The sequence below is a fragment of the Ranitomeya imitator genome, chromosome 4 (genome assembly GCF_032444005.1).
Source record: "Ranitomeya imitator isolate aRanImi1 chromosome 4, aRanImi1.pri, whole genome shotgun sequence".
Lineage (NCBI taxonomy): Eukaryota > Metazoa > Chordata > Amphibia > Anura > Dendrobatidae > Ranitomeya > Ranitomeya imitator.
In genome coordinates, this window is record NC_091285.1 from 15,974,543 (window position 1) to 16,001,438 (window position 26,896).

At 48.8% G+C, this 26,896-nt stretch overlaps 1 protein-coding gene across 1 annotated transcript in view; it reads right to left on the minus strand.

The window, feature by feature from the left end:
* Positions 1-26,896, minus strand: part of LARGE1 (LARGE xylosyl- and glucuronyltransferase 1) — a 434,916-nt gene that overhangs the window by 187,332 nt on the left and 220,688 nt on the right. Inside the window, exon 4 of the mRNA XM_069763144.1 lies at positions 7,047-7,129. Coding sequence (XP_069619245.1) covers positions 7,047-7,129 — 83 coding nt within the window. The remainder of the gene's footprint in view (positions 1-7,046; positions 7,130-26,896) is intronic.

The following is a 26,896-nucleotide window of genomic DNA, read 5'->3' on the forward strand; positions in this document are numbered from 1 at the left end:
AGGCTGTCCAAAGCTTACACTACTGTGCAGCTCAGCGTGGGCGAGGCTGTCCAAAGTTTATACTACTGTGCAGCTCAGCGTGGGTGAGGCTGTCCAAAGTTTACACTACTGTGCAGCTCAGCGTGGGTGAGGCTGTCCAAAGTTTACACTACTGTGCAGCTCAGCGTGGGAGAGGCTGTCCAAAGTTTACACTACTGTGCAGCTCAGCGTGGGAGAGGCTGTCCAAAGTTTACACTACTGTGCAGCTCAGCGTGGGAGCGGCTGTCCAAAGCTTACACTACTGTGCAGCTCAGCGTGGGCGAGGCTGTCCAAAGTTTACACTACTGTGCAGCTCAGCGTGGGAGAGGCTGTCCAAAGTCTACACTGCTGTGCAGCTCAGTATGGGTGAGGCTGTCCAAAGTTTACACTACTGTGCAGCTCAGCGTGGGCGAGGCTGTCCAAAGTTTACACTGCCGTGCAGCTCAGCGTGGGCGAGGCTGTCCAAAGTTTACACTGCCGTGCAGCTCAGCGTGGGCGAGGCTGTCCAAAGTTTATACTACTGTGCAGCTCAGCGTGGGTGAGGCTGTCCAAAGTTTACACTACTGTGCAGCTCAGCGTGGGTGAGGCTGTCCAAAGTTTACACTACTGTGCAGCTCAGCGTGGGCGAGGCTGTCCAAAGTTTACACTGCTGTGCAGCTCAGTATGGGTGAGGCTGTCCAAAGTTTACACTACTGTGCAGCTCAGCGTGGGCGAGGCTGTCCAAAGTTTACACTGCTGTGCAGCTCAGTATGGGCGAGGCTGTCCAAAGTTTACACTACTGTGCAGCTCAGCGTGGGCGAGGCTGTCCAAAGTTTACACTGCTGTGCAGCTCAGTATGGGCGAGGCTGTCCAAAGTTTATACTACTGTGCAGCTCAGCGTGGGCGAGGCTGTCCAAAGTTTATACTACTGTGCAGCTCAGCGTGGGATAGGCTGTCCAAAGTTTACACTACTGTGCAGCTCAGCGTGGGCGCGGCTGTCCAAAGTTTACACTACTGTGCAGCTCAGCGTGGGCGAGGCTGTCCAAAGTTTACACTACTGTGCAGCTCAGCGTGGGCGAGGCTGTCCAAAGTTTACACTACTGTGCAGCTCAGCGTGGGTGAGGCTGTCCAAAGTTTACACTACTGTGCAGCTCAGCGTGGGCGAGGCTGTCCAAAGTTTACACTACTGTGCAGCTCAGCGTGGGAGCGGCTGTCCAAAGCTTACACTACTGTGCAGCTCAGCGTGGGCGAGGCTGTCCAAAGTTTACACTACTGTGCAGCTCAGCGTGGGAGAGGCTGTCCAAAGTCTACACTGCTGTGCAGCTCAGTATGGGTGAGGCTGTCCAAAGTTTACACTACTGTGCAGCTCAGCGTGGGCGAGGCTGTCCAAAGTTTACACTGCTGTGCAGCTCAGTATGGGTGAGGCTGTCCAAAGTTTACACTACTGTGCAGCTCAGCGTGGGCGAGGCTGTCCAAAGTTTACACTGCTGTGCAGCTCAGTATGGGCGAGGCTGTCCAAAGTTTATACTACTGTGCAGCTCAGCGTGGGCAAGGCTGTCCAAAGTTTATACTACTGTGCAGCTCAGCGTGGGAGAGGCTGTCCAAAGTTTACACTACTGTGCAGCTCAGCGTGGGCGCGGCTGTCCAAAGTTTACACTACTGTGCAGCTCAGCGTGGGCGAGGCTGTCCAAAGTTTATACTACTGTGCAGCTCAGCGTGGGCGAGGCTGTCCAAAGCTTATACTACTGTGCAGCTCAGCGTGGGAGAGGCTGTCCAAAGTTTACACTACTGTGCAGCTCAGCGTGGGCGCGGCTGTCCAAAGTTTACACTACTGTGCAGCTCAGCGTGGGCGAGGCTGTACAAAGTTTACACTACTGTGCAGCTCAGCGTGGTCGAGGCTGTCCAAAGCTTATACTACTGTATAGCTCAGCGTGGGCGAGTCTGTCCAAAGTTTACACTACTGTGCAGCCCTGCGTGGGCGAGGCTGTCCAAAGCTTATACTACTGTGTAGCTCAGCGTGGGCGAGGCTGTCCAAAGTTTATACTACTGTGCAGCTCAGCGTGGGCGAGGCTGTCCAAAGCTTATACCACTGTGTAGCTCAGCGTGGGCGAGGCTGTCCAAAGTTTACACTACTGTGCAGCTCAGTGTGGGCGAGGCTGTCCAAAGTTTCACTCCCGTGTAGCCCAGCGTGGGCGAGGCTGTCCAAAGTTTACACTACTATGCAGCTCAGCGTGGGCGAGGCTGTCCAAAGCTTACACTACTGTGCAGCTCAGCGTGGGCGAGGCTGTCCAAAGCTTATACTACTGTGTAGCTTAGCGTGGTCGAGGCTATACAAAGCTTTCACTCCAGTGCAACTCAGCGTGGGAGAGGTTGTCCAAAGTTTCCCTCCTGTGTAGCACAGCGTGGGCGAGGCTGTCCAAAGTTTACACTACCATGCAGCTCAGCGTGGGCGAGGCTGTCCAAAGCTTACACTACTGTGCAGCTCAGCGTGGGCGAGGCTGTCCAAAGCTTATACTACTGTGTAGCTCAGTGTGGTCGAGGCTATACAAAGCTTTCACTCCTGTGCAACTCAGCGTGGGAGAGGCTGTCCAAAGCTTACACTACTGTGCAGCTCAGCGTGGTCGAGGCTGTCCAAAGCTTACACTACTGTGCAGCTCAGCGTGGTCGAGGCTATACAAAGCTTTCACTCCTGTTTAGCTCAGCGTGGGCGAGGCTGTCCAAAGCATATACTACTGTGCAGCTCAGCGTGGGTGGGACTGTTCAAAATTACACTGTTGTGCAGCTCAGCGTGGGTGGGACTGTTCAAAATTACACTGCTGTGCAGCTCAGCGTGGGTGGGACTGTTCAAAATTACACTGCTGTGCAGCTCAGCGTGGGTGGGGCTGTCCAAAACTTACACTACTGTGCAGCTCAGTGTGGGAGAGGGTGTCCAAAGCTTATACTCCTGTGCAGCTCAGTGTGGGAGAGGCTGTCCAAAGCTTACACTCCTGTGCAGCTCAGCGTGGGCGGGGCTGTCCAAAGTTTACACTATTGGGTAACTCAGCGTGGGTGGGATTATTCTAAAAATGACTTTGGTGTGCAGCTCAACATGGGTGGGGCTGTCGAAAATTTACATTGCTTTGCAGCTCAGCACGGGTTGGTCTTTAGTAGCAGCTCAGTGCGTGTAGAGCTGTAGTGAAGGCTCAGTGTGGGTGAAGCGGTAGTGGCAGCTGAGTGCAGGTGAAACTCTAGTGGATATGAAGTGGCATTTCAGCAAGAGTGATGCTGTAGAACAAGTTCAGCATGGGTGGAGCTGTAACGGCAGCTCAGTGTGGATGCAGAATTAGAGGCAGCTCAGTGTTGATGCAGCTATAGTGTCAGCTCACCATGAGTGGAGCTAAATTGGTAGCTCCACATTTGTGCAGCTACAGGGGCAGCTCAGTTTTGGTGGGGCTATGTTGGCAGCTCAGCATGGATGGAGCTAAATTGGCAGCTCAGCAAGGGTGGAACTACCATGGCAGCTCAGTGTGGATGGAGCTAGAGTGTCAGCTCAGCATAAGTGGAGCTAAATCAGTAGCTCCGCATGGGTGGAGCCACATGGACCTCTCAGTGTGGGTGGAGCTATAGTGGCAGCTCAGCATAAGTGGAGCTAAACCAGTAGCTCCGCATGGGTGGAGCCACATGGACCTCTCAGTGTGTGTGGAGCTACAGTGGCAGCTCAGCATGGGTGGAGCTAAATCAGTAGCTCCGCATGGGTGGAGCTACATGGACCTCTCAGTGTGGGTGGAGCTATAGTGGCAGCTCAGCATAAGTGGAGCTAAATCAGTAGCTCCGCATGGGTGGAGCCACATGGACCTCTCAGTGTGGGTGGAGCTATAGTGGCAGCTCAGCATAAGTGGAGCTAAATCAGTAGCTCCGCATGGGTGGAGCCACATGGACCTCTCAGTGTGGGTGGAGCTATAGTGGCAGCTCAGCATAAGTGGAGCTAAATCAGTAGCTCCGCATGGGTGGAGCCACATGGACCTCTCAGTGTGTGTGGAGCTACAGTGGCAGCTCAGCATGGGTGGAGCTAAATCAGTAGCTCCGCATGGGTGGAGCTACATGGACCTCTCAGTGTGGGTGGAGCTATAGTGGCAGCTCAGCATGGGTGGAGCTGTAGTTGTAGGTCAGCGTGGATGGAGCTATGATTTGATTGACACCTCTGCTCTAAGATCATTTTATGCTACTGGCAAGGTTGGATTATCGGTAAGGGGCCCTCACTTTCTTCTGGATTTTTTCACCAGATCTACAAAACACCTCAACTAAAGACCCTTCCTAAGTGCATGGGGCGAGCGATGTAAAATTGTCTGCTAATATGACGGGAATTATATAAAACTGATAGTTACTATATGGTACTCCTCTTTGGCCAACATATGGCAGTATTATTTCTGAGAATATCCACTGGTTCTCTGTTAGTCTTGCCTAGTAATTCACATAAACCTGGACCAGGACAATCCCTTTAAATTGTCTTTTATGTCTTTGTGACTTTTTCTGCGTTTTATCGCTCAGAGCACTGTACGCATCCGAACTTAAAAATTCTGCTCCCAAATTCCCCCGGATCAAAATTGGGCGCTGGATTGTGCCTGAAATTCCTGGCGGCTCCCCCTCTGCCGTGACCTCGAGGCCACCATTGAAGTGTCAGAGGAGTTCTCATCCTCTGCTTTGTATTCCGCAGCAGTCGAGGCGGCAGCTTTTAGACAAAGCGGATTCCTCGGCAGTGTCATGATTAGGTCTTCCGAGCTTTAACATATTTATTGCAGATTTGTATTAAAGAACCCGCTGCCCAAAAAAAAAAAGAGCGAAGGTTTCGGAAATCCAAGGACGCAGGAACCGCGGGAGAGAAGAAAGAGCTCAGCTCTGAGGTCTGTATAAACGCAGGCAAATTAGCTCTCCCCCGGAAGGAAGAATCCTGCCTTTATGGTGCCGTCAATTCAAGGTACAGGGGTTTTTTTTTCTTCTTCTGGAGGAAAAATAATGTCTAATTTTGGGAATTTTTTGTAACTTAAAAGAATGTGAACGGGAATAAAAATCATGGTTGTTCTAGGTGCAGAACGAGTCAACTGAGATTCCGTCAGTGAGTGGCGTTGTGACACTTTAAATGGAGAGTTTATAATTCTTTTGTCTTTTTTTTTTAACTCCTCTCAGTAGATTTTTTTTTTTCTTTTGGCTTCTACAGGCTTTTTGTTTCCTTGCACGTTGAACTTTGATGTGGTCTGCGGTCATTAATCAGCATAGAAGCGCTCAGAAGAAAAGGACGGCTGAAAAAAGTTACAAACTTCCCACCATCAAGTCACGAGGAGCTCGCTGACAGATTCTCAGTTAACTCATTCTACAGGCGGTGCAACATAGAGGCTATGAAAGGCAAATCGTGCAGAATTTTTAATAAGCCCAAATTGTAAAATTTACCTTTAGCCCCTAATAGATAGATTAATATACATAAATATATACACAGTACTGGAACAACACAAAAAAATGGACACAATTTCACACAAAATCCCCCAAAATGGGTTGGACAAAATTGTTGGCACCTTTCCAAAATTGTTTGCAGCATGTGATGATAGAGAGCGATGGAGAGCGCTATATAGAGAGCAATAGAGAGATGATGAGAGAGATAGAGGGATGGAAAGAGATGAGGAGAAAAGGTGGAGAGCAATATAGAGAGCGACAGAGAAAGTGACGGAGGGTACGAGAGAAGGAACAATAGAGAGATGGAAAGAAGGGAGACAGAGAGAAAAAGAAAAGAGAAAGATAGAGAGCGATAGAGAGTGATGGAGAGAACAATGGAGGGAGCGCAATAGAAAGGTCAATAGTGGGAGAATTGGAGAGAAAGATGGAGATAGCGAAAGAGAGAAAAATAGAGAGAGCAGAAAAGAAAGTGAAAAAGAGAGAGAGCTTTGGAGAAAAGTATGGAGAGCAATAGGAAGATGGAGAGAACAATAGAAAAAGTGATGGAGAGAGAAATAAAGAGGGAGCAAAAGAGAGTGATGAAAAGAGAAATAGAGAGAATGAAGAGGAGCAATAGGAGGAAAGAGTGATGAGAGAGCGACAAAGAGAGAGAGATGGATGGAGAACAAAGGAAAGCAAAGGTCAGAGAAGTAGGGAAAGAGCGATGTGAGCAAGTGTGATAGAGCGGAGGAGAACAATGGAGAGTTACAAAAGAGTGATGAGAGCGAAGGAGAAACGAAGAGAGCAATAGAGTGATGGAAAGAAACGAAGACAAAGGGTAGAGAGCAATATAGAGAGGAATAAAGTGATGGAGGAAACAAGAGAGTAATAGAGAGATGAAGAAAAAGGCGAAAAGAAGAGAGAGAATGAGAGAAAGTTGGAGAGCAATAGAGAGTGATGGAGATAACAATAGAGAGGGGGTGACAGCGAGAGAAATGGAGGGAGAGAGATAGAAAGCTCAATAGAGGGAGACAAGGAGAGAAAGATGGAGAGCGAAGTGAAGGAAGAGTGATGGAGACTAGTATGGAGAGCAACAGCAAAAAAGAAAGAACAATATAAAAAAGTGATATAGAGAGTGATGGAGAGAACGAGGGAAAGAGAATCAGAGAGCAAAAGAGAGAGCTGGAAAGAGTGACGTGAGAGCGACAGAGAGAGAGAGATGGAAAGGAAAGAGAAGGAAAGAGAAGTATGGAAAGCGTGATGGAGAGCGTAACAGAAAGAGAGTGATGGAGGGAATCGTCTAGAGAAAGCGACATAGGAGGTATGACACAGACGAGGAGAGCGTTATGTAAGAAGGATGGAGAGAGAGACAGGTGAGGACACAATGAGAGTGCAGGAATGTGAGGGAGATCCAGAGGGAAGGAGAGAAAAGAAAGGATAAAAGAGACTGATGGGGAGGGAAAGAAGAAAGTGACTGAGAAACAGTAAATAATTCTATATAAAGGAGAGGAAAGGAGAGAGCGGTAGAAAGAGACAGCTAAACCGAGAGTGATGGAAAAAGGGGGACGGAGAGACACAAGAGATCACGGGACGCTCGACTACGTGTAGGACACCGCCGCACCCAACAAGACAGATGGCAGCTTTACCTGTGGAACAAGACGGACTTGACCAGTGTGACCACATCACGGCTGGCGTTGTACCCCGCACACACTATGGCAACGTGGATGGTCTGCAAAATAAGAGACATGTTGTCACTCGGTATTTAGAACACCCATTTATCTGATACACAGCTACAAGAACCCAGAAGAAAGAGTGAAGTAATAAAACTATATCTACCTGCAGCCTCCACTAGGGGGAGCTCCCTGTATTCAGAGATACATGATAAGATCCTGTCTGCAGCCACCACTAGGGGGAGCTCCCTGTAAACAGAGATATATGATAAGATCCTGTCTGCAGCCACCACTAGGGGGAGCTCCCTGTATACAGAGATACATGATAAGATCCTGTCTGCAGTCACCACTAGGGGGAGCTCCCTGTAAACAGAGATACATGATAAGATCCTGTCTGCAGCCACCACTAGGGGGAGCTCCCTGTATTCAGAGATACAAGATAAGATCCTGTCTGCAGTCACCACTAGGGGGAGCTCCCTGTATACAGAGATACATGATAAGATCCTGTCTGCAGCCTCCACTAGGGGGAGCTCCCTGTATACAGAGATACATGATAAGATCCTGTCTGCAGTCACCACTAGTGGGAGCTCCCTGTATACAGAGATACATGATAAGATCCTGTCTGCAGCTACCACTAGGGGGAGCTCCCTGTATACAGAGATACATGATAAGATCCTGTCTGCAGCCACCACTAGGGGGAGCTCCCTGTAAACAGAGATATATGATAAGATCCTGTCTGCAGCCACCACTAGGGGGAGCTCCCTGTAAACAGAGATACATGATAAGATCCTGTCTGCAGCCACCACTAGGGGGAGCTCCCTGTATTCAGAGATACAAGATAAGATCCTGTCTGCAGCCTCCACTAGGGGGAGCTCCCTGTATACAGAGATACATGATAAGATCCTGTCTGCAGTCACCACTAGTGGGAGCTCCCTGTATACAGAGATACATGATAAGATCCTGTCTGCAGCCACCACTAGGGGGAGCTCCCTGTATACAGAGATACATGATAAGATCCTGTCTGCAGTCACCACTAGGGGGAGCTCCCTGTATACAGAGATACATGATAAGATCCTGTCTGCAGCCACCACTAGGGGGAGCTCCCTGTATACAGAGATACATGATAAGATCCTGTCTGCAGTCACCACTAGGGGGAGCTCCCTGTATACAGAGGTACATAATAAGATCCTCACTGCAGTCACCACTAGGGGGAGCTTCCTGTATACAGAGATACATGATAAGATCCTGTCTGCAGCCACCACTAGGGGGAGCTCCCTGTATACAGAGATACATGATAAGATCCTGTCTGCAGTCACCACTAGGGGGAGCCCCCTGTATACAGAGATACATGATAAGATCCTGTCTGCAGTCACCACTAGGAGGAGCTCCCTGTATACAGAGGTACATAATAAGATCCTGTCTGCAGTCACCACTAGGGGGAGCTTCCTGTATACAGAGATACATGATAAGATCCTGTCTGCAGCCACCACTAGGGGGAGCTCCCTGTATACAGAGATACATGATAAGATCCTGTCTGCAGCCACCACTAGGGGGAGCTCCCTGTATACAGAGGTACATGATAAGATCCTGCCTGCAGTCACCACTAGGGGGAGCTCCCTGTATACAGAGATACATGATAAGAACCTGTCTGCAGCCACCACTAGGGGGAGCTCCCTGTATACAGAGACACATGATAAGGTCCTGTCTGCAGTCACCACTAGGGGGAGTTCCCTGCATACAGAGATACATGATAAGATCCTGTCTACAGCCACCACTAGGGGGAGCTCCCTGTATACAGAGATACATGATAAGATCCTGTCTGCAGCCACCACTAGGGGGAGCTCCCTGTATACAGAGATACATGATAAGATCCTGTCTGCAGTCACCACTAGGGGGAGCTCCCTGTATACAGAGAGATACATGATAAGATCCAGTCTGCAGCCACCACTAGGGGGAGCTCTCTGTATACAGAGACACATGATAAGATCCTGTCTGCAGCCTCCACTAGGGGGAGCTCACTGTATACAGAGATACATGATAAGATCCTGTCTGCAGTCACCACTAGGGGGAGCTCCCTGTATACAGAGATACATGATAAGATCCTGTCTGCAGCCTCCACTAGTGGGTAGCTCCCTGTATACAGAGATACATGACAAGATCCTGTCTGCAATATAGTTAAGTAAAAAGGGCAGCACACTGCAGCGCCAAAACATGCAAACTTGAAAACACGAAATTTGAACTGCATTACTGCACTAGAAATATGAAAAATGAGAGCTTTTAGCGCATAAAAATGGCCATATTTATGTGTACCTCGTAGCCACTTTACGGCATCTCTCTTATACGAGGTCCTACGCTTGACCTACCTCACTGAGAATAAACGTCTCCATCTGAATGGGTACATGTGAAACCTCTTCTTGGACTCAAATTCTCTCTTTCTGTGGAGGGGTATTGGACCTACTATAATTAAAACACCTGTGGCTAGGTGGCGGGGAGTGCACGATCAGAAGGCTAAAGAATACATTAATTATGATAAGATCCTGTCTGCAGCCACCACTAGGGGGAGCTTCCTGTATACAGAGATACATGATAATATTCTGTCTGCAGACACCACTAGGGGGAGCTCCCCGTATACAGAGATACATGATAAGATCCTGCCTGCAGCCACCACTAGGGGGAGCTCCCTGTATACAGAGATACATGATAATATTCTGTCTGCAGACACCACTAGGGGGAGCTCCCCGTATACAGAGATACATGATAATATTCTGTCTGCAGACACCACTAGGGGGAGCTCCCTGTATACAGAGATACATGATAAGATCCTGTCTGCAGTCACCACTAGGGGGAGTTCCCTGTATACAGAGATACATGATAAGATACTGTCTGCAGCCACCACTAGGGGGAGCTCCCTGTATACAGAGATACATGATAAGATCCTGTCTGCAGTCACCACTAGGGGGAGTTCCCTGTATACAGAGAGACATGATAAGATTCTGTCTGCAGCCACCACTAGGGGGAGCTCCCTGTATACAGAGATACATGATAAGATCCTGTCTGCAGCCACCACTAGGGGGAGCTCCCTGTATACAGAGATACATGATAAGATCCTGTCTGCAGTCACCACTAGGGGGAGCTCCCTGTATATAGAGATACATGATAAGATCCTGCCTGCAGCCACCACTAGGGGGAGCTCCCTGTATACAGAGATACATGATAAGATCCTGTCTGCAGTCACCACTAGGGGGAGCTCCCTATATACAGAAATACATGATAATATCCTGTCTGTAGTCACCATTAGGGGGAGCTCCCTGTATACAGAGATACATGATAAGATCCTGTCTGCAGTCACCACTAGGGGGAGCTCCCTGTATATAGAGATAAATGATAAGATCCTCTCTGCAGCCACCACTAGGGGGAGCTCCCTGTATACAGAGATATATGATAAGATCCTGTCTGCAGTCACCACTAGGGGGAGCTCCCTGTATATAGAGATACATGATAAGATCCTGTCTGCAGTCACCACTAGGGGGAGCTCCCTGTATACAGAGATAAATGATAAGATCCTGTCTGCAGCCACCACTAGGGGGAGCTCCCTATATACAGAAATACATGATATTATCCTGTCTGCAGTCACCACTAGGGGGAGCTCCCTGTATACAGAGATATATGATAAGATCCTGTCTGCAGTCACCACTAGGGAGAGCTCCCTGTATACAGAGATATAAGATAAGATCCTGTCTGCAGTCACCACTAGGGGGAGCTCCCTGTATATAGAGATACATGATAAGATCCTGTCTGCAGTCACCACTAGGGGGAGCTTCCTGTATACAGAGATACATGATAAGATCCTGTCTGCAGCCACCACTAGGGGGAGCTCCCTGTATACAGAGACACATAAGATCATGTCTGCAGCCACCACTAGGGGGAGCTCCCTGTATACAGAGATACATGATAAGATCCTGTCTGCAGCCACCACTAGGGGGAGCTCCCTGTATACAGAGATACATGATACGATCCTGTCTGCAGCCACCACTAGTGGGAGCTCCCTGTATACAGAGATACATGATAAGATCCTGTCTGCAGCCACCACTAGGGGGAGCTCCCTGTATACAGAGATACATGATAAGATCCTGTCTGCAGTCACCACTAGGGGGAGCTCCCTGTATACAGAGATACATGATAAGATCCTGTCTGCAGCCACCACTAGGGGGAGCTCCCTGTATACAGAGATACATGATAAGACCCTGTCTGCAGCCACCACTAGGGGGAGCTCCCTGTATACAGAAATACATGATAAGATCCTGTCTGCAGCCATCACTAGGGGGAGCTCCCTGTATACAGAGACACATGATAAGATCCTGTCTGCAGTCACCACTAGGGGGAGCTCCCTGTATACAGAGATACATGATAAGATCCTGTCTGCAGTCACAACTAGGGGAAGCTCCCTGTATACAGAGATACATGATAAGACCCTGTCTGCAGCCACCACTAGGGGGAGCTCCCTGTGTACAGAGATACATGATAAGACCCTGTCTGCAGCCACCACTAGGGGGAGCTCCCTGTATACAGAGATACATGATAAGATCCTGTCTGCAGCCACCACTAGGGGGAGCTCCCTGTATACAGAGATACATGATAAGATCCTGTCTGCAGCCACCACTAGGGGGAGCTCCCTGTGTACAGAGATACATGATAAGATCCTGTCTGCAGCCACCACTAGGGGAGCTCCCTGTATACAGAGATACATGATAAGACCCTGTCTGCAGCCACCACTAGGAGGAGCTCCCTGTATACAGAGAGATACATGATAAGATCCTGTCTGCAGCCACCACTAGGGGGAGCTCCCTGTATACAGAGGTACATAATAAGATCCTGTCTGCAGTCACCACTAGGGGGAGCTCCCTGTATACAGAGATACATGATAAGAACCTGTCTGCAGCCACCACTAGGGGGAGCTCCCTGTATACAGAGACACATGATAAGATCCTGTCTGCAGCCTCCACTAGGGGGAGCTCCCTGCATACAGAGATACATGATAAGATCCTGTCTGCAGACACCACTAGGGGGAGCTCCCTGTATACAGAGATACATGATAAGATCCTGTCTGCAGCCACCACTAGGGGGAGCTCCCTGTATACAGAGATACATGATAAGACCCTGTCTGCAGCCACCACTAGGGGGAGCTCCCTGTATACAGAAATACATGATATCCTGTCTGCAGCCATCACTAGGGGGAGCTCCCTGTATACAGAGATACATGATAAGATCCTATCTGCAGTCACCACTAGGGGGAGCTCCCTGTATACAGAGATACATGATAAGATCCTGTCTGCAGTCACAACTAGGGGGAGCTCCCTGTATACAGAGATACATGATAAGACCCTGTCTGCAGCCACCACTAGGGGGAGCTCCCTGTGTACAGAGATACATGATAAGACCCTGTCTGCAGCCACCACTAGGGGGAGCTACCTGTATACAGAAAGATACATGATAAGATCCTGTCTGCAGCCACCACTAGGGGGAGCTCCCTGTATACAGAGGTACATAATAAGATCCTGTCTGCAGTCACCACTAAGGGGAGCTTCCTGTATACAGAGATACATGATAAGATCCTGTCTGCAGCCACCACTAGGGGGAGCTCCCTGTATACAGAAATACATGATAAGATCCTGTCTGCAGCCATCACTAGGGGGAGCTCCCTGTATACAGAGATACATGATAAGATCCTGTCTGCAGCCACCACTAGGGGGAGCTCCCTGTATACAGAGATACATGATAAGATCCTGTCTGCAGCCACCACTAGGGGGAGCTCCCTGTATACAGAGATACATGATAAGACCCTGTCTGCAGCCACCACTAGGGGGAGCTCCCTGTATACAGAGAGATACATGATAAGATCCTGTCTGCAACCACCACTAGGGGGAGCTCCCTGTATACAGAGGTACATGATAAGATCCTGTCTGCAGTCACCACTAGGGGGAGCTCCCTGTATACAGAGATACATGATAAGAACCTGTCTGCAGCCACCACTAGGGGGAGCTCCCTGTATACAGAGACACATGATAAGATCCTGTCTGCAGCCTCCACTAGGGAGAGCTCCCTGTATACAGAGATACATGATAAGATCCTGTCTGCAGCCACCACTAGGGGGGAGCTCACTGTATACAGAGATACATGACAAGATCCTGCCTGCAGCCACCACTAGGGGGAGCTCCCTGTATACAGAGTTACATGATAAGGTCCTGTCTGCAGTCACCACTAGGGGGAGCTCCCTGTATATAGAGGTATATGATAGGATCCTGTCTGCAGTCACCACTAGGGGGAGCTCCCTGTATATAGAGATACATGATAAGGTCCTGTCTGCAGCCACCACTAGGGGGAGCTCCCTGTATACAGAGATACATGATAAGATCCTGTCTGCAGCCACCACTAGGGGGAGCTCCCTGTATACAGAGATACATGATAAGATCCTGTCTGCAGTCACCACTAGGGGAAGCTCCCTGTATATAGAGATACATGATAAGGTCCTGTCTGCAGCCACCACTAGGGGGAGCTCCCTGTATACAGAGATACATGATAAGATCCTGTCTGCAGCCACCACTAGGGGGAGCTCCCTGTATACAGAGATACATGATAAGACCCTGTCTGCAGCCTCCACTAGGGGGGAGCTCACTGTATACAGAGATACAGTACATGACAAGATCCTGCCTGCAGCCACCACTAGGGGGAGCTCCCTGTATACAGAGAGATACATGATAAGATCCTGTCTGCAGTCACCACTAGGAGGAGTGTTATGGCTGGCAATCAGGCAACACAGCGTGCAGTAATCAGCGCACATACAGAGATCTGGCAAAAACCCAAAACAATAGGACGAGCTCTGAGACGTGGAATCTCTGTAGACTGCAGAACCTGAACTGTCCTCACACAACTGGAAGCAGCAGTGGATTGCGCCTATCACTACCTATGCAACTCGGCACTGCCTGAGGAGCTGACTAGCCTGAAGATAGAAATACAAGCCTGACTTACCTCAGAGAAATACCCCAAAGGAATAGGCAGCCCCCACATATAATGACTGTTAGCAAGATGAAAAGACAAACGTAGGAATGAAATAGATTCAGCAAAGTGAGGCCCGATATTCTAGACAGAGCGAGGATAGCAAAGAGAACTATGCAGTCTACAAAAAACCCTAAAACGAAAACCACGCAAAGGGGCAAAAAAGACCCACCGTGCCGAACTAACAGCACGGCGGTGCACCCCTTTGCTTCTCAGAGCTTCCAGCAAAAGATAATAACAAGCTGGACAGAAAAAACAGAAAACAAACTAGAAGCACTTATCTAGCAGAGCAGCAGGCCCAAGGAAAGATGCAGTAGCTCAGATCCAACACTGGAACATTGACAAGGAGCAAGGAAGACAGACTCAGGTGGAGCTAAATAGCAAGGCAGCCAACGAGCTCACCAAAACACCTGAGGGAGGACGCCCAGAGACTGCAATACCACTTGTGACCACAGAATTCACAACAGTACCCCCCCCTTGAGGAGGGGTCACCGAACCCTCACCAGAACCCCCAGGCCGACCAGGATGAGCCACATGAAAGGCACGAACAAGATCTGGGGCATGGACATCAGAGGCAAAGACCCAGGAATTATCTTCCTGAGCATAACCCTTCCATTTGACCAGATACTGGAGTTTCCGTCTAGAGACACGAGAATCCAAAATCTTCTCCACAATATACTCCAATTCCCCCTCCACCAAAACAGGGGCAGGAGGCTCCACAGATGGAACCATAGGTGCCACGTATCTCCTCAACAACGACCTATGGAATACATTATGTATGGAAAAGGAGTCTGGGAGGGTCAGACGAAAAGACACCGGATTGAGAATCTCAGAAATCCTATACGGACCAATAAAACGAGGTTTAAATTTAGGAGAGGAAACCTTCATAGGTATATGACGAGAAGATAACCAAACCAGATCCCCAACACGAAGTCGGGGTCCCACACGGCGTCTGCGATTAGCGAAAAGCTGAGCCTTCTCCTGGGACAAGGTCAAATTGTCCACTACCTGAGTCCAGATCTGCTGCAACCTGTCCACCACATAATCCACACCAGGACAGTCCGAAGACTCAACCTGTCCTGAAGAGAAACGAGGATGGAACCCAGAATTGCAGAAAAATGGAGAGACCAAGGTAGCCGAGCTGGCCCGATTATTAAGGGCGAACTCAGCCAACGGCAAAAATGACACCCAATCATCCTGGTCAGCGGAAACAAAACATCTCAGATATGTTTCCAAGGTCTGATTGGTTCGTTCGGTCTGGCCATTAGTCTGAGGATGGAAGGCCGAGGAAAAAGATAGGTCAATGCCCATCCTACCACAAAAGGCTCGCCAGAACCTTGAGACAAACTGGGAACCTCTGTCAGAAACAATATTCTCAGGAATGCCATGTAAACGAACCACATGCTGGAAGAACAAAGGCACCAAATCAGAGGAGGAAGGCAATTTAACCAAGGGCACCAGATGGACCATTTTAGAAAAGCGATCACAGACCACCCAAATGACAGACATCTTTTGAGAAACGGGAAGGTCAGAAATGAAATCCATCGAAATATGTGTCCAAGGCCTCTTCGGGACCGGCAAGGGCAAAAGCAACCCACTGGCACGTGAACAGCAGGGCTTAGCCCTAGCACAAATTCCACAGGACTGCACAAAAGCACGCACATCCCGCGACAGAGACGGCCACCAAAAGGATCTAGCAACCAACTCCCTGGTACCAAAGATTCCTGGATGACCGGCCAGCACCGAACAATGAAGTTCAGAGATAACTTTACTAGTCCACCTATCAGGGACGAACAGTTTCTCGGCCGGACAACGATCAGGTTTATTAGCCTGAAATTTCTGCAACACTCTCCGCAAATCAGGGGAGATGGCAGACACAATGACTCCTTCCTTGAGGATACTCGCCGGCTCAGATAACCCCGGAGAGTCGGGCACAAAACTCCTAGACAGAGCATCCGCCTTCACATTTTTAGAGCCCGGAAGGTATGAAATCACAAAATCAAAACGAGCAAAAAATAACGACCAACGGGCCTGTCTAGGATTCAAGCGCTTGGCAGACTCAAGATAAGTAAGGTTCTTATGATCAGTCAAAACCACCACGCGATGCTTAGCACCCTCAAGCCAATGACGCCACTCCTCGAATGCCCACTTCATGGCCAGCAACTCTCGGTTGCCCACATCATAATTACGCTCAGCAGCAGAAAATTTCCTGGAAAAGAAAGCACATGGTTTGAACACTGAGCAACCAGAACCTCTCTGTGACAAAACCGCCCCTGCACCAATCTCAGAAGCATCAACCTCGACCTGGAACGGAAGAGAAACATCAGGTTGACACAACACAGGGGCACAGCAAAAACGACGCTTCAACTCCTGAAAAGCTTCCACGGCAGCAGAAGACCAATTAACCAAATCAGCACCCTTCTTGGTCAAATCGGTCAATGGTCTGGCAATGCTAGAAAAATTACAGATGAAGCGACGATAAAAATTAGCAAAGCCCAGGAATTTCTGCAAACTTTTTAGAGATGTCGGCTGAGTCCAATCCTGGATGGCCTGAACCTTAACCGGATCCATCTCGATAGTAGAAGGGGAAAAGATGAACCCCAAAAATGAAACTTTCTGCACACCGAAGAGACACTTTGATCCCTTCACAAACAAGGAATTAGCACGCAGTACCTGGAAAACCATTCTGACTTGCTTTACATGAGACTCCCAATCATCTGAGAAGATCAAAATGTCATCCAAGTAAACAATCAAGAATTTATCCAGATACTCACGAAAAATGTCATGCATAAAAGACTGAAAAACAGATGGAGCATTGGCAAGTCCGAACGGCATCACCAGATACTCAAAATGACCCTCGGGCGTATTAAATGCCGTTTTCCATTCATCTCCCTGCCTGATTCTCACCAGATTATACGCACCACGAAGATCAATCTTAGTAAACCAACTAGCCCCCTTAATCCGAGCAAACAAGTCAGAAATCAATGGCAAGGGATACTGAAACTTAACAGTGATCTTATTAAGAAGGCGGTAATCAATACACGGTCTTAGCGAACCATCCTTCTTGGCTACAAAAAAGAACCCTGCTCCCAATGGTGACGACGATGGGCGAATATGTCCCTTCTCCAGGGACTCCTTCACATAACTGCGCATAGCGGTGTGTTCAGGTACGGACAAATTAAATAATCGACCTTTAGGGAATTTACTACCAGGAATCAAATCGATAGCACAATCACAATTCCTATGCGGAGGTAGGGCATCAGACTTGGACTCTTCAAATACATCCTGAAAGTCCGACAAGAACTCTGGGATGTCAGAAGGAATGGATGACGAAATAGACAAAAATGGAACATCACCATGTACTCCCTGACAACCCCAGCTGGTTACCGACATAGAGTTCCAATCCAATACTGGATTATGGGTTTGTAGCCATGGCAATCCCAACACGACCACATCATGCAAATTATGCAGTACCAGAAAGCGAATAACTTCCTGATGTGCAGGAGCCATGCACATGGTCAGCTGGGCCCAGTACTGAGGCTTATTCTTGGCCAAAGGTGTAGCATCAATTCCTCTCAACGGAATAGGACACCGCAAAGGCTCCAAGAAAAATCCACAACGTTTAGCATAATCCAAATCCATCAGATTCAGGGCAGCGCCTGAATCCACAAACGCCATGACAGAATATGATGACAAAGAGCACATTAAGGTAATGGACAAAAGGAATTTGGACTGTACAGTACCAATAACGGCAGAGCTATCGAACCGCCTAGTGCGTTTAGGACAATTAGAAATAGCATGAGTAGAATCACCACAATAGAAACACAGTCTGTTCAGACGTCTGTGTTCGTGCCGTTCTACTTTAGTCATAGTCCTGTTGCACTGCATAGGCTCAGGCTTACTCTCAGACAATACCGCCAGATGGTGCACAGATTTACGCTCGCGCAAGCGACGACCGATCTGAATGGCCAAGGACATAGACTCATTCAAACCAGCAGGCATAGGAAATCCCACCATTACATCCTTAAGAGCTTCAGAGAGACCCTTTCTGAACAAAGCCGCTAGTGCAGATTCATTCCACAGAGTGAGTACTGACCATTTTCTAAATTTCTGACAATATAGTTCTACATCATCCTGACCCTGGCATAAAGCCAGCAGATTTTTCTCAGCTTGATCCACTGAATTAGGCTCATCGTAAAGCAATCCCAGCGCCTGGAAAAATGCATCAATATTACTCAATGCAGAATCTCCTGGTGCAAGAGAAAACGCCCAGTCCTGTGGGTCGCCGCGCAAAAAAGAAATAATAATCAAAACCTGTTGAATAGGATTACCAGAAGAATGAGGTTTCAAGGCCAAAAATAGCTTACAATTATTTCTGAAGCTCAGGAACTTAGTTCTGTCACCAAAAAACAAATCAGGAATCGGAATTCTTGGTTCTAGCATCGATTTCTGATCAATAGTATCTTGAATCTTTTGTACATTTACAACGAGATTATCCATTGAGGAGCACAGAGCCTGAATATCCATGTCCACAGCTGTGTCCTGAAGCACTCTAATGTCTAGGGGAAAAAAAAGACTGAAGACAGAGCTAAGAAAAAAAAATGATGTCAGGATTTCTTTTTTCCCTCTATTGGGAATCATTGGTGTGGCTCCTTGTACTGTTATGGCCGGCAATCAGGCAACACAGCGTGCAGTAATCAGCGCACATACAGAGATCTGGCAATAACCAAAAACAATAGGACGAGCTCTGAGACGTGGAATCTCTGTAGACTGCAGAACCTGAACTGTCCTCACACAACTGGAAGCAGCAGTGGATTGCGCCTATCACTACCTATGCAACTCGGCACTGCCTGAGGAGCTGACTAGCCTGAAGATAGAAATACAAGCCTGACTTACCTCAGAGAAATACCCCAAAGGAATAGGCAGCCCCCACATATAATGACTGTTAGCAAGATGAAAAGACAAACGTAGGAATGAAATAGATTCAGCAAAGTGAGGCCCGATATTCTAGACAGAGCGAGGATAGCAAAGAGAACTATGCAGTCTACAAAAACCCTAAAACGAAAACCACGCAAAGGGGCAAAAAAGACCCACCGTGCCGAACTAACAGCACGGCGGTGCACCCCTTTGCTTCTCAGAGCTTCCAGCAAAAGATAATAACAAGCTGGACAGAAAAAACAGAAAACAAACTAGAAGCACTTATCTAGCAGAGCAGCAGGCCCAAGGAAAGATGCAGTAGCTCAGATCCAACACTGGAACATTGACAAGGAGCAAGGAAGACAGACTCAGGTGGAGCTAAATAGCAAGGCAGCCAACGAGCTCACCAAAACACCTGAGGGAGGACGCCCAGAGACTGCAATACCACTTGTGACCACAGAATTCACAACAGAGGAGCTCCCTGTATACAGAGATACATGATAAGATTCTGTCTGCAGTCACCACTAGGAGGAGCTCCCTGTATACAGAGATACATGATAAGATCCTGTCTGCAGTCACCACTAGGGGGAGCTCCCTGTATACAGAGATACATGATAAGATTCTGTCTGCAGTCACCACTAGGAGGAGCTCCCTGTATACAGAGATGCATGATAAGATCCTGTCTGCAGTCACCACTAGGGGGAGCTCACTGTATACAGAGATACATGATAAGATCCTGTCTGCAGTCACCACTAGGGGGAGCTCCCTGTATACAGAGATACATGATAAGATTCTGTCTGCAGTCACCACTAGGAGGAGCTCACTGTATACAGAGATGCATGATAAGATCCTGTCTGCAGTCACCACTAGGGGGAGCTCCCTGTATACAGAGATACATGATAAGATCCTGTCTGCAGTCACCACTAGGGGGAGCTCCCTGCATACAGAGATACATGATAAGACCCTGTCTGCAGTCACCACTAGGGGGAGTTCCCTGTATACAGAGATACATGATAAGATCCTGTCTGCAGCCACCACTAGGGGGAGCTCCCTGTATACAGAGATACATGATAAGATCCTGTCTGCAGTCACCACTAGGGGGAGCTCCCTGTATACAGAGATACATGATAAGATCCTGTCTGCAGTCACCACTAGGGGGAGCTTCCTGTATACAGAAATACATGATAAGATCCTGTCTGCAGCCACCACTAGGGGGAGCTCCCTGTATATAGAGATACATGATAAGATCCTGCCTGCAGCCACCACTAGGGGGAGCTCCCTGTATACAGAGATACATGATAAGATCCTGTCTGCAGTCACCACTAGGGGGAGCTTCCTGTATACAGAAATACATGATAATATCCTGTCTGCAGTCACCACTAGGGGGAGCTCCCTGTATACAGAGATACATGATAAGATCCTGTCTGCAGCCACCACTAGGGGGAGCTCCCTGTATACAGAGATATATGATAAGATCCTGTCTGCAGTCACCACTAGGGGGAGCTCCCTGTATATAGAGATACATGATAAGATCCTGTCTGCAGTCACCACTAGGGGGAGCTCCCTGTATACAGAGATACATGATAAGATCCTGTCTGCAGCCACCACTAGGGGGAGCTTCCTGTATACAGAGATACATGATAAGATCCTGTCTGCAGCCACCACTAGGGGGAGCTCCCTGTATACAGAGACACATAAGATCATGTCTGCAGCCACCACTAGGGGGAGCTCCCTGTATACAGAGATACATGATAAGATCCTGTCTGCAGTCACCACTAGGGGGAGCCCCCTGTATACAGAGATACATGATAAGATCCTATCTGCAGCCACCACTAGGGGGAGCTCCCTGTATACAGAGATACATGATAAGATCCTGTCTGCAGCCACCACTAGGGGGAGCTCCCTGTATACAGAGATACATGATAAGATCCTGTCTGCAGCCACCACTAGGGGGAGCTTCCTGTATACAGAGATACATGATAAGATCCTGTCTGCAGTCACCACTAGGGGGAGCCCCCTGTATACAGAGATACATGATAAGATCCTTTCTGCAGCCACCACTAGGGGGAGCTCCCTGTATACAGAGATACATGATAAGATCCTGTCTGCAGCCAAGCCACCACTAGGGGGAGCTACCTGTATACAGAGATACATGATAAGATCCTGTCTGCAGTCACCACTAGGGGGAGCCCCCTGTATACAGAGATACATGATAAGATCCTATCTGCAGCCACCACTAGGGGGAGCTCCCTGTATAGAGAGATACATGATAAGATCCTGTCTGCAGCCACCACTAGGGGGAGCTACCTGTATACAGAGATACATGATAAGATCCTGTCTGCAGCCACCACTAGGGGGAGCGTCCTGTATACAGAGATACATGATAAGATCCTGTCTGCAGCCACCACTAGGGGGAGCTCCCTGTATAGAGAGATACATGATAAGATCCTGTCTGCAGCCACCACTAGGGGGAGCTACCTGTATACAGAGATACATGATAAGATCCTGTCTGCAGCCACCACTAGGGGGAGCGTCCTGTATACAGAGATACATGATAAGATCCTGTCTGCAGCCACCACTAGGGGGAGCTCCCTGTATACAGAGATACATGATAAGATCCTGTCTGCAGCCACCACTAGGGGGAGCGTCCTGTATACAGAGATACATGATAAGATCCTGTCTGCAGCCACCATTAGGGGGAGCTTCCTGTATACAGAGATACATGATAAGATCCTGTCTGCAGACACCACTAGGGGGAGCTACCTGTATACAGAGATACATGATAAGATCCTGTCTGCAGCCACCACTAGGGGGAGCTCCCTGTGTACAGAGATACATGATAAGATCCTGTCTGCAGCCACCACTAGGGGGAGCTCCCTGTATACAGAGATACATGATAAGATCCTGTCTGCAGCCACCACTAGGGGGAGCTTCCTGTATACAGAGATACATGATAAGATCCTGTCTGCAGACACCACTAGGGGGAGCTCCCTGTATACAGAGATACATGATAAGATCCTGTCTGCAGCCACCACTAGGGGGAGCTACCTGTATACAGAGATACATGATAAGATCCTGTCTGCAGCCACCACTAGGGGGAGCTCCCTGTATACAGAGATACATGATAAGATCCTGTCTGTAGTCACCACTAGGGGGAGCTCCCTGTATACAGAGATACATGATAAGATCCTGTCTGTAGTCACCACTAGGGGGAGCTCCCTGTATACAGAGATACATGATAAGATCCTGTCTGCAGCCACCACTAGGGGGAGCTCCCTGTATACAGAGATACATGATAAGATCCTGTCTGCAGTCACCACTAGGGGGAGCTCCCTGTATACAGAGACACATGATAAGATCCTGTCTGCAGTCACCACTAGGGGGAGCTCCCTGTATACAGAGATACATGATAAGATCCTGTCTGCAGCCACCACTAGGGGGAGCTCCCTGTATACAGAGATACATGATAAGATCCTGTCTGCAGCCACCACTAGGGGGAGCTCCCTGTATACAGAGACACATGATAAGATCCTGTCTGCAGTCACCACTAGGGGGAGCTCCCTGTATACAGAGATACATGATAAGATCCTGTCTGCAGCCACCACTAGGGGGAGCTCCCTGTATACAGAGATACATGATAAGATCCTGTCTGCAGCCACCACTAGGGGGAGCTCCCTGTATACAGAGATACATGATAAGATCCTGTCTGCAGCCACCACTAGGGGGAGCTCCCTGTATACAGAGACACATGATAAGATCCTGTCTGCAGTCACCACTAGGGGGAGCTCCCTGTATACAGAGACACATGATAAGATCCTGTCTGCAGTCACTACTAGGGGGAGCTCCCTGTATACAGAGACACATGATAAGATTCTGTCTGCAGTCACCACTAGGGGGAGCTCCCTGTATACAAAGACACATGATAAGATCCTGTCTGTAGTCACCACTAGGGGGAGCTCCCTGTATACAGAGATACATGATAAGATCCTGTCTGTAGTCACCACTAGGGGGAGCTCCCTGTATACAGAGATACATGATAAGATCCTGTCTGCAGCCACCACTAGGGGGAGCTCCCTGTATACAGAGATACATGATAAGATCCTGTCTGCAGCCACCACTAGGGGGAGCTCCCTGTATACAGAGACACATGATAAGATCCTATCTGCAGTCACCACTAGGGGGAGCTCCCTGTATACAGAGATACATGATAAGATCCTGTCTGCAGTCACCACTAGGGGGAGCTCCCTGTATACAGAGACACATGATAAGATCCTGTCTGCAGTCACCACTAGGGGGAGCTCCCTGTATACAGAGACACATGATAAGATCCTGTCTGCAGCCACCACTAGGGGGAGCTCCCTGTATACAGAGATACATGAGAAGATCCTGTCTGCAGTCACCACTAGGGGGAGCTCCCTGTATATAGAGATACATGATAAGATCCTGTCTGCAGTCACCACTAGGGGGAGCTCCCTGTATACAGAGATACATGATAAGATCCTGTCTGCAGCCACCACTAGGGGGAGCTCCCTGTATACAGAGATACATGATAAGATCCTGTCTGCAGTCACCACTAGGGGGAGCTCCCTGTATACAGAGATACATGAGAAGATCCTGTCTGCAGTCACCACTAGGGGGAGCTCCCTGTATACAGAGATACATGAGAAGATCCTGTCTGCAGTCACCACTAGGGGGAGCTCCCTGCACACAGAGATACATGAGAAGATCCTGTCTGCAGTCACCACTAGGGGGAGCTCCCTGTATACAGAGATACATGATAAGATCCTGTCTGCAGTCACCACTAGGGGGAGCTCCATGTATACAGAGATACATGATAAGATCCTGTCTGCAGTCACCACTAGGGGGAGCTCCCTGTATACAGAGATACATGACAAGATCCTGTCTGCAGCCACCACTAGGTGGAGCTCCCTGTATACAGAGACACATGATAAGATCCTGTCTGCAGTCACCACTAGGGGGAGCTCCCTGTATATAGAGATACATGATAAGATCCTGTCTGCAGTCACCACTAGGGGGAGCTCCCTGTATACAGAGATACATGAGAAGATCCTGTCTGCAGTCACCACTAGGGGGAGCTCCCTGTATACAGAGATACATGATAAGATCCTGTCTGCAGTCACCACTAGGGGGAGCTCCCTGTATACAGAGATACATGATAAGATCCTGTCTGCAGTCACCACTAGGGGGAGCTCCCTGTATACAGAGATACATGATAAGGTCCTGTCTGCAGCCACCACTAGGGGGAGCTCCCTGTATACAGAGATACATGATAAGATCCTGTCTGCAGTCACCACTAGGGGGAGCTCCCTGTATACAGAGATACATGATAAGATCCTGTCTGCAGTCACCACTAGGGGGAGCTCCCTGTATACAGAGATACATGATAAGATCCTGTCTGCAGCCACCACTAGGGGGAGCTCCCTGTATACAGAGATACATGATAAGATCCTGCCTGCAGCCACCACTAGGGGGAGCTCCCTGTATACAGAGATACATGATAATATCCTGCCTGCAGCCACCACTAGGGGGAGCTCCCTGTATACAGAGATACATGATAAGATCCTGTCTGCAGTCACCACTTGGGGGAGCTTCCTGTATACAGAAATACATGATAATATCCTGTCTGCAGTCACCACTAGGGGGAGCTCCCTGTATACAGAGATACATGATAAGATCCTGTCTGCAGCCACCACTAGGGGGAGCTCCCTGTATACAGAGATATATGATAAGCTCCTGTCTACAGTCACCACTAGGGGGAGCTCCCTGTATATAGAGATACATGATAAGATCCTGTCTGCAGTCACCACTAGCGGAAGCTCCCTGTATACAGAGATACATGATAAGATCCTGTCTGCAGCCACCACTAGGGGGAGCTTCCTGTATACAGAGATACATGATAAGATCCTGTCTGCAGCCACCACTAGGGGGAGCTTCCTGTATACAGAGATACATGATAAGATCCTGTCTGCAGCCACCACTAGGGGGAGCTCCCTGTATACAGAGATACATGATAAGATCCTGTCTGCAGTCACCACTAGGGGGAGCCCCCTGTATACAGAGATACATGATAAGATCCTATCTGCAGCCACCACTAGGGGGAGCTCCCTGTATACAGAGATACATGATAAGATCCTGTCTGCAGCCACCACTAGGGGGAGCTCCCTGTATACAGAGATACATGATAAGATCCTGTCTGCAGCCACCACTAGGGGGAGCTTCCTGTATACAGAGATACATGATAAGATCCTGTCTGCAGTCACCACTAGGGGGAGCCCCCTGTATACAGAGATACATGATAAGATCCTATCTGCAGCCACCACTAGGGGGAGCTCCCTGTATACAGAGATACATGATAAGATCCTGTCTGCAGCCACCACTAGGGGGAGCTACCTGTAAACAGAGATACATGATAAGATCCTGTCTGCAGTCACCACTAGGGGGAGCCCCCTGTATACAGAGATACATGATAAGATCCTATCTGCAGCCACCACTAGGGGGAGCTCCCTGTATAGAGAGATACATGATAAGATCCTGTCTGCAGCCACCACTAGGGGGAGCTACCTGTATACAGAGATACATGATAAGATCCTGTCTGCAGCCACCACTAGGGGGAGCTCCCTGTATACAGAGATACATGATAAGATCCTGTCTGCAGCCACCACTAGGGGGAGCTCCCTGTATAGAGAGATACATGATAAGATCCTGTCTGCAGCCACCACTAGGGGGAGCTACCTGTATACAGAGATACATGATAAGATCCTGTCTGCAGCCACCACTAGGGGTAGCTACCTGTATACAGAGATACATGATAAGATCCTGTCTGCAGCCACCACTAGGGGGAGCGTCCTGTATACAGAGATACATGATAAGATCCTGTCTGCAGCCACCACTAGGGGGAGCTCCCTGTATACAGAGATACATGATAAGATCCTATCTGCAGCCACCACTAGGGGGAGCTCCCTGTATAGAGAGATACATGATAAGATCCTGTCTGCAGCCACCACTAGGGGGAGCTACCTGTATACAGAGATACATGATAAGATCCTGTCTGCAGCCACCACTAGGGGGAGCGTCCTGTATACGGAGATACATGATAAGATCCTGTCTGCAGCCACCACTAGGGGGAGCTCCCTGTACACAGAGATACATGATAAGATCCTGTCTGCAGCCACCACTAGGGGGAGCTTCCTGTACACAGAGATACATGATAAGATTCTGTCTGCAGACACCACTAGGGGGAGCTTCCTGTATACAGAGATACATGATAAGATCCTGTCTGCAGCCACCACTAGGGGGAGCGTCCTGTATACAGAGATACATGATAAGATCCTGTCTGCAGCCACCACTAGGGGGAGCGTCCTGTATACAGAGATACATGATAAGATCCTGTCTGCAGCCACCACTAGGGGGAGCTTCCTGTATACATAGATACATGATAAGATCCTGTCTGCAGCCACCACTAAGGGGAGCTCCCTGTATACAGAGATACATGATAAGATCCTGTCTGCAGCCACCACTAGGGGGAGCTACCTGTACACAGAGATACATGATAAGATCCTGTCTGCAGCCACCACTAGGGGGAGCTCCCTGTATACAGAGATACATGATAAGATCCTGTCTGCAGCCAACACTAGGGGGACCTCCCTGTATAGAGAGACACATGATAAGATCCTGTCTGCAGTCACTACTAGGGGGAGCTCCCTGTATACAGAGATACATGATAAGATCCTGTCTGCAGTCACCACTAGGGGGAGCTCCCTGTATACAGAGACACTTGATAAGATTCTGTCTGCAGTCACCACTAGGGGGAGCTCTCTGTATACAGAGACACATGG